Raw genomic sequence first — 14,632 nt, forward strand, 5'->3', positions numbered from 1 at the left:
TCTCTCTCTCTCTCTCTCTCTCTCTCTCTCTCTCTCTCTCTCTCTCTCTCTCGGTCATAACCATGGATTTCTTCTTCCTAGATACTGTATCAAGATCACACATTCCACGCATTTTTTCCTGGGAGAGAAGTTCCACAGTGGTTTAGCAAGAAGAACGGTGGATCCAGCATATCATTTACTACGACCTTATCTCCTCATTTCGGTTTTCGAGGCTTGAATCTTTGTGCGGTGTATACATTTCCGGACGATGTTCAACACTGGCCATTTGCCTTTTCTTTTGAAATCAGTAGCAAGACCCTTTGCATGAAGACTGTCTTTATAATAAAATTCTATGGCATTCAGGAAAAAGGTGGAGATATGGTATGGTTAAGCCATTGCTTCAAAGCAAATCTGTTTACAGAGGGCGATGAAGTGGAAGTTTCTTTCAGCAATGATATAAGTAGCGAACATTTTAAGGAGTGTGGAGTCCACCTTTTGTACTTTGAAGAACAGGGAGAATTGCTCCAACACATTAGCACTCTACAACGCTCATGGGATCCAAATTTGTCTCTATATGAGCCTGAGGCAGGTGCGAACCTTTTCTAGCTATTGATAGTCCAACCTTATATCTGGTTTTGATTTTGGCACTCCAAAAATCGATGGAGGGGCTCCAAAACTACACTAAGTTGATAAACAAAACAACATCGTTTTGGAGCCCTTCTATCAATTTTTGGAGTGCTAAAATCAATTTCCCACAGGTTTCTTATTTTAGGAAGATGATATAGGAAATTGAGACATATGAGATGCCTATACCATTGGAAAATCTCCTTATTAGTTGTTTCTAGTCTTGAATCAACACTGGAGAATATGCAAACAGTTTAACATGGATGTTCTTCATTAATTGCTTATGAAGATGTTGTGCGCAAATAGGACCGAAAACCAAACACACACACGAACGAATCAACACCGAGAGAAAAACATCCCAAACCGGAGCTCAACTCAACTCCCACTCTCTAGTTCTCTCTCACCCTGAGCTACAGCCTTGCTCTCACAGGACTCTATCTCAGACCCACGCTCATACGCACGGCAATTACGTATATAAATTGGCACAAAGGGGAGCCTCGTATCCAAGGGAAACAATATTTCTCTGGGCTGCAATTGCAGCTGATGTCTAAGGCTTCTAGAAGACCACTCTTTTGTTCCATTAGTAATGAACCAAATCCTCACAGAAGATGTGTTGCGTATATTTACCACTGGTTACTAATTATGTGTATATGCGGAAGCACCAGGGATGTATCAAGCAGGGGCGTATACAGTCACACACCATGGAGTTCTACTGGCAACTTGCTCCAATGAAGAATCGAGCTCCTACAAATTTTGTACAACCAGATCACTTGTTAAACCACTGAATTCGGATGCATGAATTGAGAAAAGTTGGGGTACATCAAACGTGTATTAGAATAAATATCTTGTACAATCAATAAATATGTCTTGGATAAGTGTGGCTCTCCCACAAAATTCACCTCGTTATTCACCAAAATCCAGCAAAATGTTTTAATTTGCAGCCAACAAGCTGAGCACAGGTCCTCACCGCCTATATGTAGATCGAACGGACATATTGCTGGTGCAAGACCTTCCTCTGCAATCTAAGGAAGTTGCTTGCAAAAGCTTATCGAAATTCAAAGCCTTGCTTGGTTTGAAAGTCGTGGCTGAAATTAATACACCCCGAAGAAACAGAAAATTTAAGACTGTTGAACCATTGGTAGCCCTAGAAAAGCCAGCAAAATTCCTATTCTCTGAGCTCATATGATCTGTTTAACAGTAGCAGCTGAAGAACTTCCATTACAAAACCGAATATGGCGGAAACATGAATCACGATGAATTGCGGAACAGAAATGGTTCAGTTGACAAATGATATCTGATATCCTCTCTCTAAATACAAGTACAATGAGTCGAACACTATTCCAGCATTCACAACTACCAAGGCATTTTTCACAATTCTAAGTGATCTCAAAATGAATACGCCCTGTCAAGGTACGAAGTCTCGAAAAAACAACACTCGATCAGAAGAAACAAACCTATACAAAAGAAAAAATTCGTGACCGTGGTGAAAAAATCAATTTTGTAGTCTTCAAGTTCAAGCCCGGAAGTGTGATGGCTTACGGTTAAAACCCTTTGTCGCTGTCTCAAGCTCTTTCTTCAACTAATAACAAAGCTTCAAGTTTCTCTCTACGCCGCTCTAACTCCTACAAAGTTGACCTACCGAAATAACGTAAACAACACCACAAGCAAGAAGCATGTAGCTTGCTATGTTTTGGAGAAGAGCGAGGCCCTGCCTCAGGGTAAGCTCTTGTCATCACTGCACCGCTGAAAGTATCAATACGACTTGTGATTCACAATCTAAAGAATACTGCCGGGATGCATGAATAAACTACAAAACACAATAATCAGGTCCGAATTTGGATTTGATCATGTCTGAAACAGTGAAACCCTTCCAGAAAACAGAGAACACTAATGAGAGGAGTCAGAGGACTGATGTGATAGTAACACGAAAATTCTATATCAAAGAATAGGAACATTGAAAATCTGCAGCATACCCCTCCCCACCCAATACTCCCAACACCAGCACATGACAGATCGATTATACAGTCAGCTAATGTGCCATGTGAGTTGTTAACAGTAGCCATGACAAAGGCAGCATTTCTGGTAAACATTTTGCTAGCATCAAACTCCAAACAGTGAATTAGGATTTGTCACATACTCGATTACGATAACATGAGCTACGAGGAAATAAAAAACATGAAAAAACTTTGCCATGGTTTATGCAGCATGCATGCCTTCAGGGGAGATTATCAATGGTTGCAAGTAAACGTACATAGCAATGCGGAATCTTTTGTGTATGCTTGTCACGCTTCCACTTATATCTAATACACTACGAATATATAGCTCTCCTCTCCTTGCTGAGGGCGCATGGTTCCAAAACAAATCTAATAGAGTAGCATTTCAGAAAAACAAAAAAATTAATCTTTGTAGGTCTGCATAGTACGCATATTGGATGGAACTAGTGCTAGAGATTTTCAAAATAAAAGAGTCGTCGGTTTTGGTTTTGTAAATTTTCTTTGTTTCCTTAGAATGCTTGTTTTCCTCTTTGTGAGCTTTGTCCCACATTGGTAAGCTGAGAGATGTTGAAGTGGTATATATTAGGAAACATTCCTAATGTAAGTAACTAATGATCTAGTGTGGTGCAGCCCTTTGGTGCGAAGCACCATACCGGTAGAGCCGGTACACACACACGCACGCACCCGTGGGCTGTGGTGCATTGTGGTACTTTAGCGGCGCACTTTGCGCGTCAGCGCTATGCGCCTTATTGGCGCCATTTCTTATTGCGAGTTGACAGTAAGGAGACACTTACGTGGATGACACGTGTCACACGCGTGGCAGGTGAGTCACACGGGGCGGTTCCGATCGGGTGCGACTCGTGTGTACGAGTGCGCTGATCCGTGGAGTTGCGATCGCAGCCGTCGGTCGCGAATAGGCTCGATCCAACGGATTGGATCAAATCCGATTGGGTGTGAGGGAAACAGCACACCAGTTCGGTGTGACTGGGTGTGACTGGTCGGTCTAGACCGTAGGATCTGATCCAACGGTCATACTAGATCGGGTGCATACCCATTCTCAATGGGTGCGTAGTGACCTATAAATAGACCACTACTTAGCAGAATCCGGTGTTCAACATATACACACAAAATCCGAAATTCCACATCTCTCTCTATACTTCCAAGCATTCATTCTGCATTCTATTTTGCTGCAAAAAACAGAACGTAGTGGTTCTCGGTTCTCATTTTCCGTTCAGCAGGTATTCTGTCTGTTTCGTTAGTGCAAACGTAAACGGAAAGAACTTCAAGTTCGGGCTTCAATTTATCTTGAAGGCAGGTTTGCTGTAACTCTTTGCATACCGGTATTGGTGGGGGCAAATACTGTCTTTAGGAAAGCGACATAGTCGTGACTCGGAGCGTATTTCAGCATTCGAAGCGTGTTTCAGCATTTGTAGAGGTTTCGCCAACAAGTTCAGAATTTGCAGCAGCCAATTTTCCAACAATCTAAAGACAGTAATCTGCAATGGCGATGTCTCTACAGAAGATGACACAAGACTTTCTGAAATTGGAGCGGTTTGAAGGAGGGAATTTCAGGCGTTGGCAGAAGAAGATGCACTTCTTGCTAACGACCCTGAAAGTGGTGTATGTTCTGACTACTTCGAGTCCAGAGATACTGGAAAATCCAGATGATGAAACTATGGGGCAGGCCCGTGAAAGGGGCAAGTGGGAGAATGATGACTACATCTGTAGAGGACACATCCTCAATGCACTCTCGGATTCACTATTCGACGTCTATCAGAATTCAATGACAGCAAAGGAACTTTGGGATGCACTCAACGATAAGTATCTTTCTGATGATGCTACAAGTAAGAAATTTCTTGTTAGTCAGTTTATGAATTATCGCATGGTTGACACAAAGTCGATCATTGATCAGTTGCATGAGATTCAGTGTCTCCTCAGTCAGTTTAAGGTTAAGAATATGCATATGGATGAATCTATTGTTGTCTCCTCTGTTATTGACAAACTGCCTGCAGCTTGGAAAGATTACAAAAAGGAACTCAAACATAAGACCGAGGAACTTACCCTTGATCAGTTGGCCCAACACCTTCGGGTGGAAGAAGAGACAAGGCGTCAGGAGGGTAAGGATAATTCTACTTCCAAAGTACATGTGGTGGAAGAAAGTTTCAACAAGAAACGCAAGAACAGGGACGGTCATAAGTCTTCTGGTAAGTGGAAGAAGCAGAAGCGGGATCCTACCGACACTGGTTGCTGGCATTGCGGCAAACCTGGGCATCTTAAGAAAGATTGCAAAATCCAGAAAAGGAAGAACTCTGGTGGAAATCCAGGAGCATCTGGGGCAAAGAATTCTAAATTCATTGCTGTTGTTTCCGAGGCGAATATCCTCGATGATGCTAGAAGTTGGTGGGTTGATTCTGGTGCGACAAAGCATGTCTGCAATGACAAGAGGCTCTTTACTGAGTATAGTCCAGTTGCAAATGGTACCGTTCTGTTCATGGGAAATGCGTCAACTGCATCAGTTAAGAGAAAAGGCAAAGTGGACTTGGAGTTCACTTCTGGCAAGACGCTGACTCTTACTGATGTGTATCATGTACCGGAAGTTAGGAAGAATCTCGTGTCTGCAAGTCTACTTAATAAGTATGGTTTTAAAGTAGTGTTTGAGTCGGGCAAAATTGTTATGTCCAAGGGTGGTGTGTTTGTTGGCAAAGGCTATGTAACCGAGGGGATGTTTATGCTTAATATTAATAACACAGTTATTTTTGCTTATATGCTTGATTCTTTTTCTTTATGGCATACTCGTTTAGGACATATCAGTACAAGGAAAATGGATTGCATGATTAAATCTGGACTAATTCCTAAATCTGATAATGATATGGATGATAAATGCAAGATTTGTTTGGAATCAAAGATAACCAGATTACCATTTCCTAAAATTGAGCGGACTTCTTCATTACTTGAATTGATTCATAGTGATGTATGTGATTTTCATAGCACTCCAACTAGAGGCCGAAAACTTTATATGGCAACATTCATAGATGATTATTCGAAATTTTGCTATATCTATTTGCTTCATTCCAAAGATGAAGTACTTGATAAATTTGTTGCATATAAGACTGAAGTTGAAAATCAATGCGGTTTGAAGATAAAACGTCTTAGGTCTGACAGGGGTGGTGAATATCACTTCCCTGATTATTGTGAATCAGTAGGGATAATTCATGAAGTAACTGCACCTTATACACCTTAACAGAATGGAGTGGCCGAAAGGAAGAATAGAACTTTATCTGAGATGGTAGTTGCTATGCTAAGCAATGCAGGATTAAGTAAAGGTTTGTGGGGCGAAGAAATACTTACCGCTGCTTATATCCTGAATAGAGTACCTCTCAAAAAGTCTAACATTACTCCATATGAACTCTGGTCAAAAAGGAAACCCAACTTGAGTTATTTTAAGACTTGGGGATGTAGGGCGATTGTGAGATTGCCTGGTCCTAAAAGGAAGAAACTGGGTCCAAAAGGAATCGAGTGTGTATTCCTTGGATATGCTTTGCACAGTAAAGCATATAGGTTTCTAGTGGCCAAGCCTAATGATGTTGTATCCATCAACACCATCATTGAATCTCGAGATGCAGTGTTCTATGAAAACAGATTTGACAGAATTTCAAGGTTAAAATCTAGTAAAGATTTGGAATCTAATAAAGATTCGGAAGAGTTTCCTTTGATGTCCGAAGAGGACAACGAGCCTTTAGAGGTTCCAGTTGAAGGAAATGAACCTGAGGAACAAGTTGAATTGAGAAGGAGCAAACGAGTTCGGATAGAGAAAACGTTTGGTCCTGATTTCATAGTTTATCTAGTTGAAGGCACTAGAGAGACTTCATGTGCTCACAATGTATTTTCACTTCACATTGAAAATGATCCTTTGACATATGAGGAAGCAATGAAATCGTAAGACGTGGCTTTCTGGAAAGAGGCTATCCAAGATGAGATGGACTCTATCATGGGTAATAATACATGGGTTCTGACGGATTTACCACCTGGTTCTAAGCCAATTGCTTGTAAATGGATTTTCAAGAAGAAAATGAAAATTGATGGAACTATTGATAAGTTCAAGGCCAGACTTGTAGCCAAAGGCTTTACCCAGAAAGAAGGTATTGATTACTTTGATACCTATGCCCCGGTTGCAAGAATCTCAACAATTAGAGTTTTAATTGTTCTAGCTTCTATATACAAGTTTGAGATACACCAAATGGATGTCAAGACTGCATTCCTTAATGGTGAGTTAGTTGAGAAAATCTATATGAAGCAACCAGAGGGGTTTGTTGTGCAAGGTTATGAGCACAAAGTTTGCAAACTTATAAAGTCTCTTTACGGACTTAAGCAAGCACCTAAGCAATGGCACGAGAAGTTTGACAAAGTGATCGTGTCAAATGGTTTTACAATACACCAGTCTGATAAGTGCGTGTATAGTAAATTTAATGGCAAACGAGGAGTCATAATCTGTTTGTACGTAGACGATATGCTCATTTTTGGTACAGACCAAGAGAGCATTCAGAGTTCAAAAGATTTTCTTTCTGCTAACTTTAGTATGAAAGATATGGGTGTTGCTGATGTAATATTGGGTATAAGAATTAAAAGAAGTGATGGTCACTTGATTCTATCCCAGGAACATTACATTGAGAAGATTTTAAAGAAGTTTAATTACTTTGAAAGCAAACCGGTGTCTACTCTGTATGACTCTCAATCACCATTGGATCTTAATAAGGGGAGAGCGGTGTCACAACTAGAGTATTCTAGAGTGATTGGCAGCTTGATGTATGCCATGACAAGTACAAGACCGGACATTGCATATGCGGTGGGGAGACTTAGTAGATATACTAATAATCCTGGGCATGTGCATTGGCATGCAGTATATAGAGTACTGCGGTACCTCAAAGGGACTATAGATTATGGAATAGTCTATAGTGGTTATCCTTCGGTTCTAGAAGGATACACTGATGCTAGTTGGATTACTGAGCAGAATGATCACTCGTCTACGAGTGGTTGGGTGTTTACACTTGGTGGAGGAACAATCTCCTGGGGATCTAAGAAGCAAACGCTGATAACAAACTCGACCATGGCAGCCGAGTTTGTAGCATTAGCTTCTGGTTGTAAGGAGGCAGAATGGCTGAGAAATCTGTTGCTGGAAATTCCAGTATGGCCTAAGCCTATGCCACCTATATCGCTGCATTGTGATAGTCAAGCTACGTTATCGTGAGCGTATAACCAAGTGTATAATGGAAAGTCCAGGCATATTGGACTAAGGCATAGCTATGTGAGACAATTGATTGTTGATGGGGTGATAACCATTGATTTTGTTAAGTCAAGTCAAAACTTGGCGGATCCTTTTACGAAAGGCCTTGCAAGGGATTTGGTGTTAAAAACATCAAGGGGAATGGGACTTTTGCCCAATTAGTTTAATCACTCCTGGTGTAAACTCAACTCAACCGGTTGATACTCTCAATCTCTTGAATTCAATGAGAAACTACACCATATGTCGTGATTGAAAACACTTTAAGCTATTTTACACATTCCAAGGTAAAGTGTTTTGTACCTATAATGTGAATACAAAGGAGGTTGAACTACTTAGTTCTTAATAGATTGTTTTCTGCTGATGTTATAGGAGCACGGATAGCGATCTACCTATGTGAATGTGGAAGTGGTGCCGCTTCCTATAGGCCACAGGGGCTAGACCTTAGAGCTTTCATGAAATCAAGATAAAAGACCCAAGGCCAGTTCACGGGTCAACTGATTAGGATATCTGCATTATTTGGAGGATTATGTGTGTGACACGTCCGGTTGGTCGACAGAGGACAACTAGTTCAAAGACACGTCTACTATGCTGCCCTGACCAGCTTTGATATGTTTTCACTAAGTGAATAGTTGAAGTCGCAAGACACTATTTATGTATGCATAAACCTTGTAATAAGAACCGAGAATATTTCATCTGTATTTCGAAAATGGTGGGGGATAGTTAGAGATTTTCAAAATAAAAGAGTCGTCGGTTTTGGTTTTGTAAATTTTCTTTGTTTCCTTAGAATGCTTGTTTTCCTCTTTGTGAGCTTTGTCCCACATTGGTAAGCTGAGAGATGTTGAAGTGGTATATATTAGGAAACATTCCTAATGTAAGTAACTAATGATCTAGTGTGGTGCAGCCCTTTGGTGCTTCGCACCATACCGGCAGAGCCGGTACACACTCACATACGCACGCGCGCGCGCGCGCGGCGTGGGCAGTGTAGCGTGGGCTGTGGTGCATTGTGGCGCTTTAACGGTGCACTTAGCACGTCAGCGCTAGGCGCCTTATTGGCGCCATTTCTTATTGCGAGTTGGCAGTAAGGAGACGCTGACGTGGATGACACGTGTCACACGCGTGGCAGGTGAGTCACATGAGGTGGTTCCGATCGGGTGCGACTCATGTGCACGGGTGCGCTGGTCCGTGGAGTTGCGATCGCAGCCGTCGGCCGCGAATAGGCTCGATCCAACGGATTGGATCAAATCCGATTGGGTGTGAGTGAAACAGCACACCAATTCGGTGTGACTGGTCGGTCTAGACCGTAGGATCTGATCCAACGGTCATACTAGATCGGGTGCATACCCATTCTCAATGGGTGCGTAGTAGCCTATAAATAGTCAGCGCTAGGCGCCTTATTGGCGCCATTTCTTATTGCGAGTTGGCAGTAAGGAGACGCTGACGTGGATGACACGTGTCACACGCGTGGCAGGTGAGTCACATGGGGTGGTTCCGATCGGGTGCGACTCGTGTGTACGGGTGCGCTGATCCGTGGAGTTGCGATCGCAGCCGTCGGCTGCGAATAGGCTCGATCCAACGGATTGGATCAAATCCGATTGGGTATGAGTGAAACAGCACACCAGTTCGGTGTGACTGGGTGTGACTGGTCGGTCTAGACCGTAGGATCTAATCCAACGGTCATACTAGATCGGGTGCATACCCATTCTCAATGGGTGCGTAGTGACCTATAAATAGACCACTACTTAGCAGAATCCGGTGTTCAACATATACACACAAAATCCGAAATTCCACATCTCTCTCTATACTTCCAAGCATTCATTCTGCATTCTGTTTTGCTGCAGAAAACAAAACGCAGTGGTTCTCGGTTCTCATTTTCCTTTCAGCAGGTATTCTGTCCGTTTCGTTAGTGCAAACGTAAATGGAAAGAACTTCAAGTTCGGGCTTCAATTTATCTTGAAGGCAGGTTTGCTGTAACCCTTTGCATACCGGTATTGGTGGGGGCAAATACTGTCTTTAGGAAAGTGACATAGTCGTGACTCGAAGCGTATTTCAGCATTCGAAGCGTGTTTCAGCATTTGTAGAGGTTTCGCCAACAAGTTCAGAATTTGCAGCAGCCAATTTTTCAACAACTAGACTAAGGGGTCCTATATTTCGGACATAGTCAGGTCTAGGAGGAATGTTAGCAACGGTATTACATTGGGAATTATTAGGGGTCCACAGATGTCTTTCTCTTGCAAAATATACCATAGCAGGAAAATACGGGAAAAAATTCTAGCTTAATAGGGATCCTGTCAAATTCACCAAGCAAAGATTTCGAAAAGAATGTCGGAGCAAAATGACACTCAGGCAAGACTTGAGTGTTAATTCAAAATCCGTGAGTATATAAATCTCTATAGAAGAGCACAATCCCTCAAGAATATCTCGTCACTTGACTTTCAACAACAGATATCTGGCAGTGAAACACATGCAGCAGCTAACAAAGGCACATTAAGACTGGAAATCAAGTTATCTAGTTCAACAAGATTCTTGTTAAATTTCGATGATACAAGACACCAAAAAGGAGTTCCGAGCATGGAGGATGTCCAATTTGCAGATGAATTGCTTACATACAACGGAATCGGCAGACTTTCAGCAACAACCCACTCATTAGAAAGTTTAGTCTTAAACTCTCAGTATCGACTTTCAAAAAAAAAAAAAAAACTCTCAGTATCACACAATAACCAACAGTTCCATAAAAGCCCCCAATGAAGCCAACTTCAAAAGAAATTGTTTTACTCCTCAAAAATATGCTAGCTGGCAAAAACCTCAGAGTTGGCAACCACCTAATAGGCATGGATCTTCAAACCAAAGATATTAATTTGTGGTTAAACGATAGGTTAACTGGAGATCACAACTATTGCTAAAGTTCTGTACAACTCAAACCTGGGTAAATTAGATGCTTGCTTGTGTTCCCAAATATTGCAGTAGTTGCCGAAGGACCCAATGGATTGGTTCATTTGCAAAAACTTCTTCTTTAAGATATTTTAAGAAAAGCACCGCGCAAAGTGAAAAATATTGATGATGGATCTAGAGAGGATTAAACATGTCTTAGCCAACAAATTAAATGAGTTCTTATTTTTCTTGATGATGATGTGGATGAGACGGACAAACTATATGCATGAATTGGCCGTGAAGATCGGCTTACTCTAGGAAGTAAAATTGTCGTAACCACTAGGCTAGCTAGGGAGCGTACTAAATGCTGACAAAAGCTATCAACAAAATTATTCATCTATAATCTATGAATCACTTGAGCTTTTCAGTCAGCATGCTTTCGGACAAAAAGGTCTATTAAAGGATTTATGGAGTTATCAAAATTATTGTGAAACATTGAGAAGGGATTACTTTAGCCATGCAAGGACTTGAGTCCCGTGTAATGTGCTAACACTTGACGGAGGTGTAGTGGACTTCACGAGATCTCACCATAATAATCCCCAAATAGTTCAAATTATAGATTTGGCTGCAAAAATTATCCAAAAATAAATAAATTATATTGATCAAATCTGGTAAATTCAACTTGATCATACAGTTATTATGAATCTCGGCTAGTTTTACTTTGAGTACTAATAACTTTCATTCTATTAAATGAATAAGTTACAACAATGACATTTTGGTAGAACCTCATCAAAGTGCACACTAACAGACCCAATCTCACTCAGGGGAAATGAGTTGGAATCTCATTCTAACTAAGGATTCTTATAGTTAAAAGGATTCTTATAGTTAAACGTTTATGAGGTTTTGTTCTCTTGAGGTCTTTAAATCTTTCTCCCTCCCTGTGTGCACAATATGTAATAAGTTACTCTATACTTATTAATATCATTTTTCTAGCCATCTCTCCTCACTCATTACTCTAAACTCAAAACCCATATCCCATATCAAACAACGCACAAAGAGCTTCCCCCCATCCCTACTTGCAACTCTATATAACTGCACGTGAAATATTGTTCACCTCACTTGCGGTTGCTCGTTTACTGATATTCAATTAAGTTGATTTTTTACAAGGACCCTAAACAAGCTATTTTGAACAAAATGAGTGGCTCAAATCATTTTTTGGGACTTGAGACGAGTCCAAAATGCATGTGTACGTAAATGTATGTACTCATATTCCTTTCGCCTTTACAGCAACTGTGGCGACTCCACCATTTAGGTTGCGTGGTCATGTGGGCTTGAGGGTGTGTGCTATGCACCCATTATTAGGCTCACTCCGGGATTCATTATTTGATCTAAACTGTTGATTTTGTTCCTCTTGTCGAGTATGTTGTGCACGTTGACTCCAGTCGTCCAGACCAATGATGTGATGCAAAGTTTTACCCAAATCTACTAAAAGATAAAAGAAAACAGAAAAGATAGTGCCAAAGGGGGAATGTACAGACTAAGGCTACAAACGAACCATAAATTCGAGAGTAGTTTGAAGCTCAGCTCATTATGGGTTCGACTCATTTATTAATGAGTCAAGTCCAAACTTGAGTTTTAAACTTATCCAGTAAACAAGCCAAGCTCAAGTTATTTGTAACTCAACCCGTTTGAAAAAGTTCAGTTTGTTTGTACAAACTCTACCCGTAAAGGATCTTTTTAGTAAGCACACTGAGCTCAAACATCTCGATATTAGGAGAGCCGAGCTCAAGCTCAATTATTTGGCGGGTCCACAAACAGAGTGGCCCTTTCCTGCTCCAATGTAGAGAATCCCATCCATTCTTGTCTTTTCCTGTTGACCGAAACTAGTCACTACAGTGCCAAGCGCCGGCAAGAGGATAATTTCCATTGAGGTTGTCTTATTTATGGAGGCGCTGTACTGTAAACTGTTTACAGCACCAACTAATTTCAGTCGTCTATTCGCGCAATCAATGGCTGAGATTCGTTTTCAATTATGATCGGTCACAATTAATTTCTTTCCCAAAAAAGTTTCATTAACATCTTGACTGTTCAAAATATTTTCAAACAGTCACGATTAAGTGTTATAAACAAGTATTTACAATACCTCCGTAAAGAAGATTTTCTCATTTCCATCACTACAAAACGCCGGCCGTGTAAAGATCGAAAGTAGGAAACCATAAATACAGGGCGTTGACTCCATTCATCCCCTCACTTTGAAGCTCTGAACAAAAAACGAAGCTCTGCGTTTTCTTCAATCAATGGCTACTTCGGAATCCCAAAAACCCTCCTCCTCCTCCTCCTCTTTGAATCCCGAAAACAAAAGTAGATACGACATTTTCTTGAGCTTTAGGGGCCTAGACACCCGCAAAAAGTTTACCGATCACCTCTACCACGCTCTCCTGCGAGAGGGGTTCCAAACATTCAGAGACGACGATGAGATCGAGAGGGGTCATGTTATCAAATCCGAGTTGGAGGAAGCAATCAAGAATTCCAGGATGTCGGTGATCGTGTTATCGGAAAACTACGCCAAATCGACAGCATGCCTGTTTGAACTCCAGACGATTCTTGAGCTCTGTAAGAAGTCAGATCATTTCGTTTTGCCCGTGTTTTACGAGGTGGAACCTTCGAGGCTCAAGGAGCAGTCAAAGAAACTGATTTTCGAAGAAAAGGAAGTGATTCCTGAGAAAGAGAAGGAATGGAGTGCAGCGCTTAAAGAGGTAGCGCGTATGGCTGGGAAGGTTTTCCCAAAGGAATCTGATGGGTAATTTTGAGATTAACTCCCCTTTTACTAACGTATGCATATACTACATTTTATATTTACTAAAAATATCCATCATAACTACTGTTTGACAAAATATGCATCATAAGTTTTCGCTTACTGTTTGATCGAATAACTTCTCGTTTATTGTTTGATATAATTTTTATCAATTTTGTCAAAATCCGACTTGCACAAGAATCGCATGTATCCAGCCTCTAGTATTATCTTATTGTAACGAATAAACAATAACAAAGTAAGCATCGCACCATTGGCAAATTCACTCGTGGCCGGTTCTTCACGCGATGTGTGTGCGCGTAAAAGTAGGCAAAAGTACCTATTTGTGAGATGTGCAAGTAGAAGGCAGGAAACAAATTTAAAATGGGTCTCATTATCAATTTCATCTATTCACAGTAAAGGGCAAAAAATCAGTAACCTTCATTTCTCATACATAAAACTTAAAGAAAAATGAACACAGAAAAAATCGCACTAACGGTCATGAAATATACTGTAATAGATTCCAAATTAGAATTTGAATATAACCGAACAAGGAAATGATTTCAGTGTCCCCTGTCATTTTGGGAACACCGTAACTTTTGGCATAACAAAACCATTATGAATATAACCAAAAACCATTACAAGCATAACAGAACCACAGCAAGGCATAACCAAAATCATAGCAATGCATAACTTATTTGTTATGCCTTGGTTGGGTTTAGTTACGCCTTGATTGGTTTTTTGGATATTTCTTAGTTATGCCTTGTTTGGGCTCCGTTATGCTTGTAATTGATTTTAGTTATGCTCCTAATGGTAAAGTTATGCCAAAGATTACGGTGTTCTCAAAATGACCAGGGACACCATAGCATCATCCACAGAACAAATGCTTGGATTAAAGTTCTGATCTTTACAAAAGTTCAATTAGAAACAATAAAAAGTAGGGAATGACTTCGGTGTCCCTAAAAAGTAATAACGGTCAAAGAGAATAACATATCATAGACCAAAGAAAAGACAAATGCAGGTTCTTTCTCTAGTTCTCTCCCGTTTGATTTCCTCTATTTAAGATGCAAGAGATTTTTATTTTGTTTTTGCTAC

General features: G+C 40.7%; 3 protein-coding genes across 3 annotated transcripts in view; 2 read left to right on the top strand and 1 right to left on the bottom strand.

Annotated features, from left to right (window-relative positions):
* Window positions 1-14,632, top strand: part of LOC131307121 (disease resistance protein RPV1-like) — a 42,515-nt gene that overhangs the window by 18,589 nt on the left and 9,294 nt on the right. Inside the window, exon 5 of the mRNA XM_058333531.1 lies at window positions 82-568. Coding sequence (XP_058189514.1) covers window positions 82-568 — 487 coding nt within the window. The remainder of the gene's footprint in view (window positions 1-81; window positions 569-14,632) is intronic.
* The window catches only part of LOC131307850 (disease resistance protein RPV1-like), a 29,750-nt gene that overhangs the window by 7,079 nt on the left and 8,039 nt on the right, over window positions 1-14,632 (top strand). The gene's annotated exons all lie outside the window — the stretch shown is intronic.
* Window positions 1,690-14,632, bottom strand: part of LOC131307856 (uncharacterized) — a 36,101-nt gene continuing 23,158 nt past the window's right edge. Inside the window, exon 7 of the mRNA XM_058334580.1 lies at window positions 1,690-2,094. The gene's annotated coding sequence lies outside the window, so the exon portion shown is untranslated. The remainder of the gene's footprint in view (window positions 2,095-14,632) is intronic.

Source organism: Rhododendron vialii, chromosome 11a (genome assembly GCF_030253575.1).
Source record: "Rhododendron vialii isolate Sample 1 chromosome 11a, ASM3025357v1".
NCBI classification, from domain to species: Eukaryota; Viridiplantae; Streptophyta; class Magnoliopsida; order Ericales; family Ericaceae; genus Rhododendron; species Rhododendron vialii.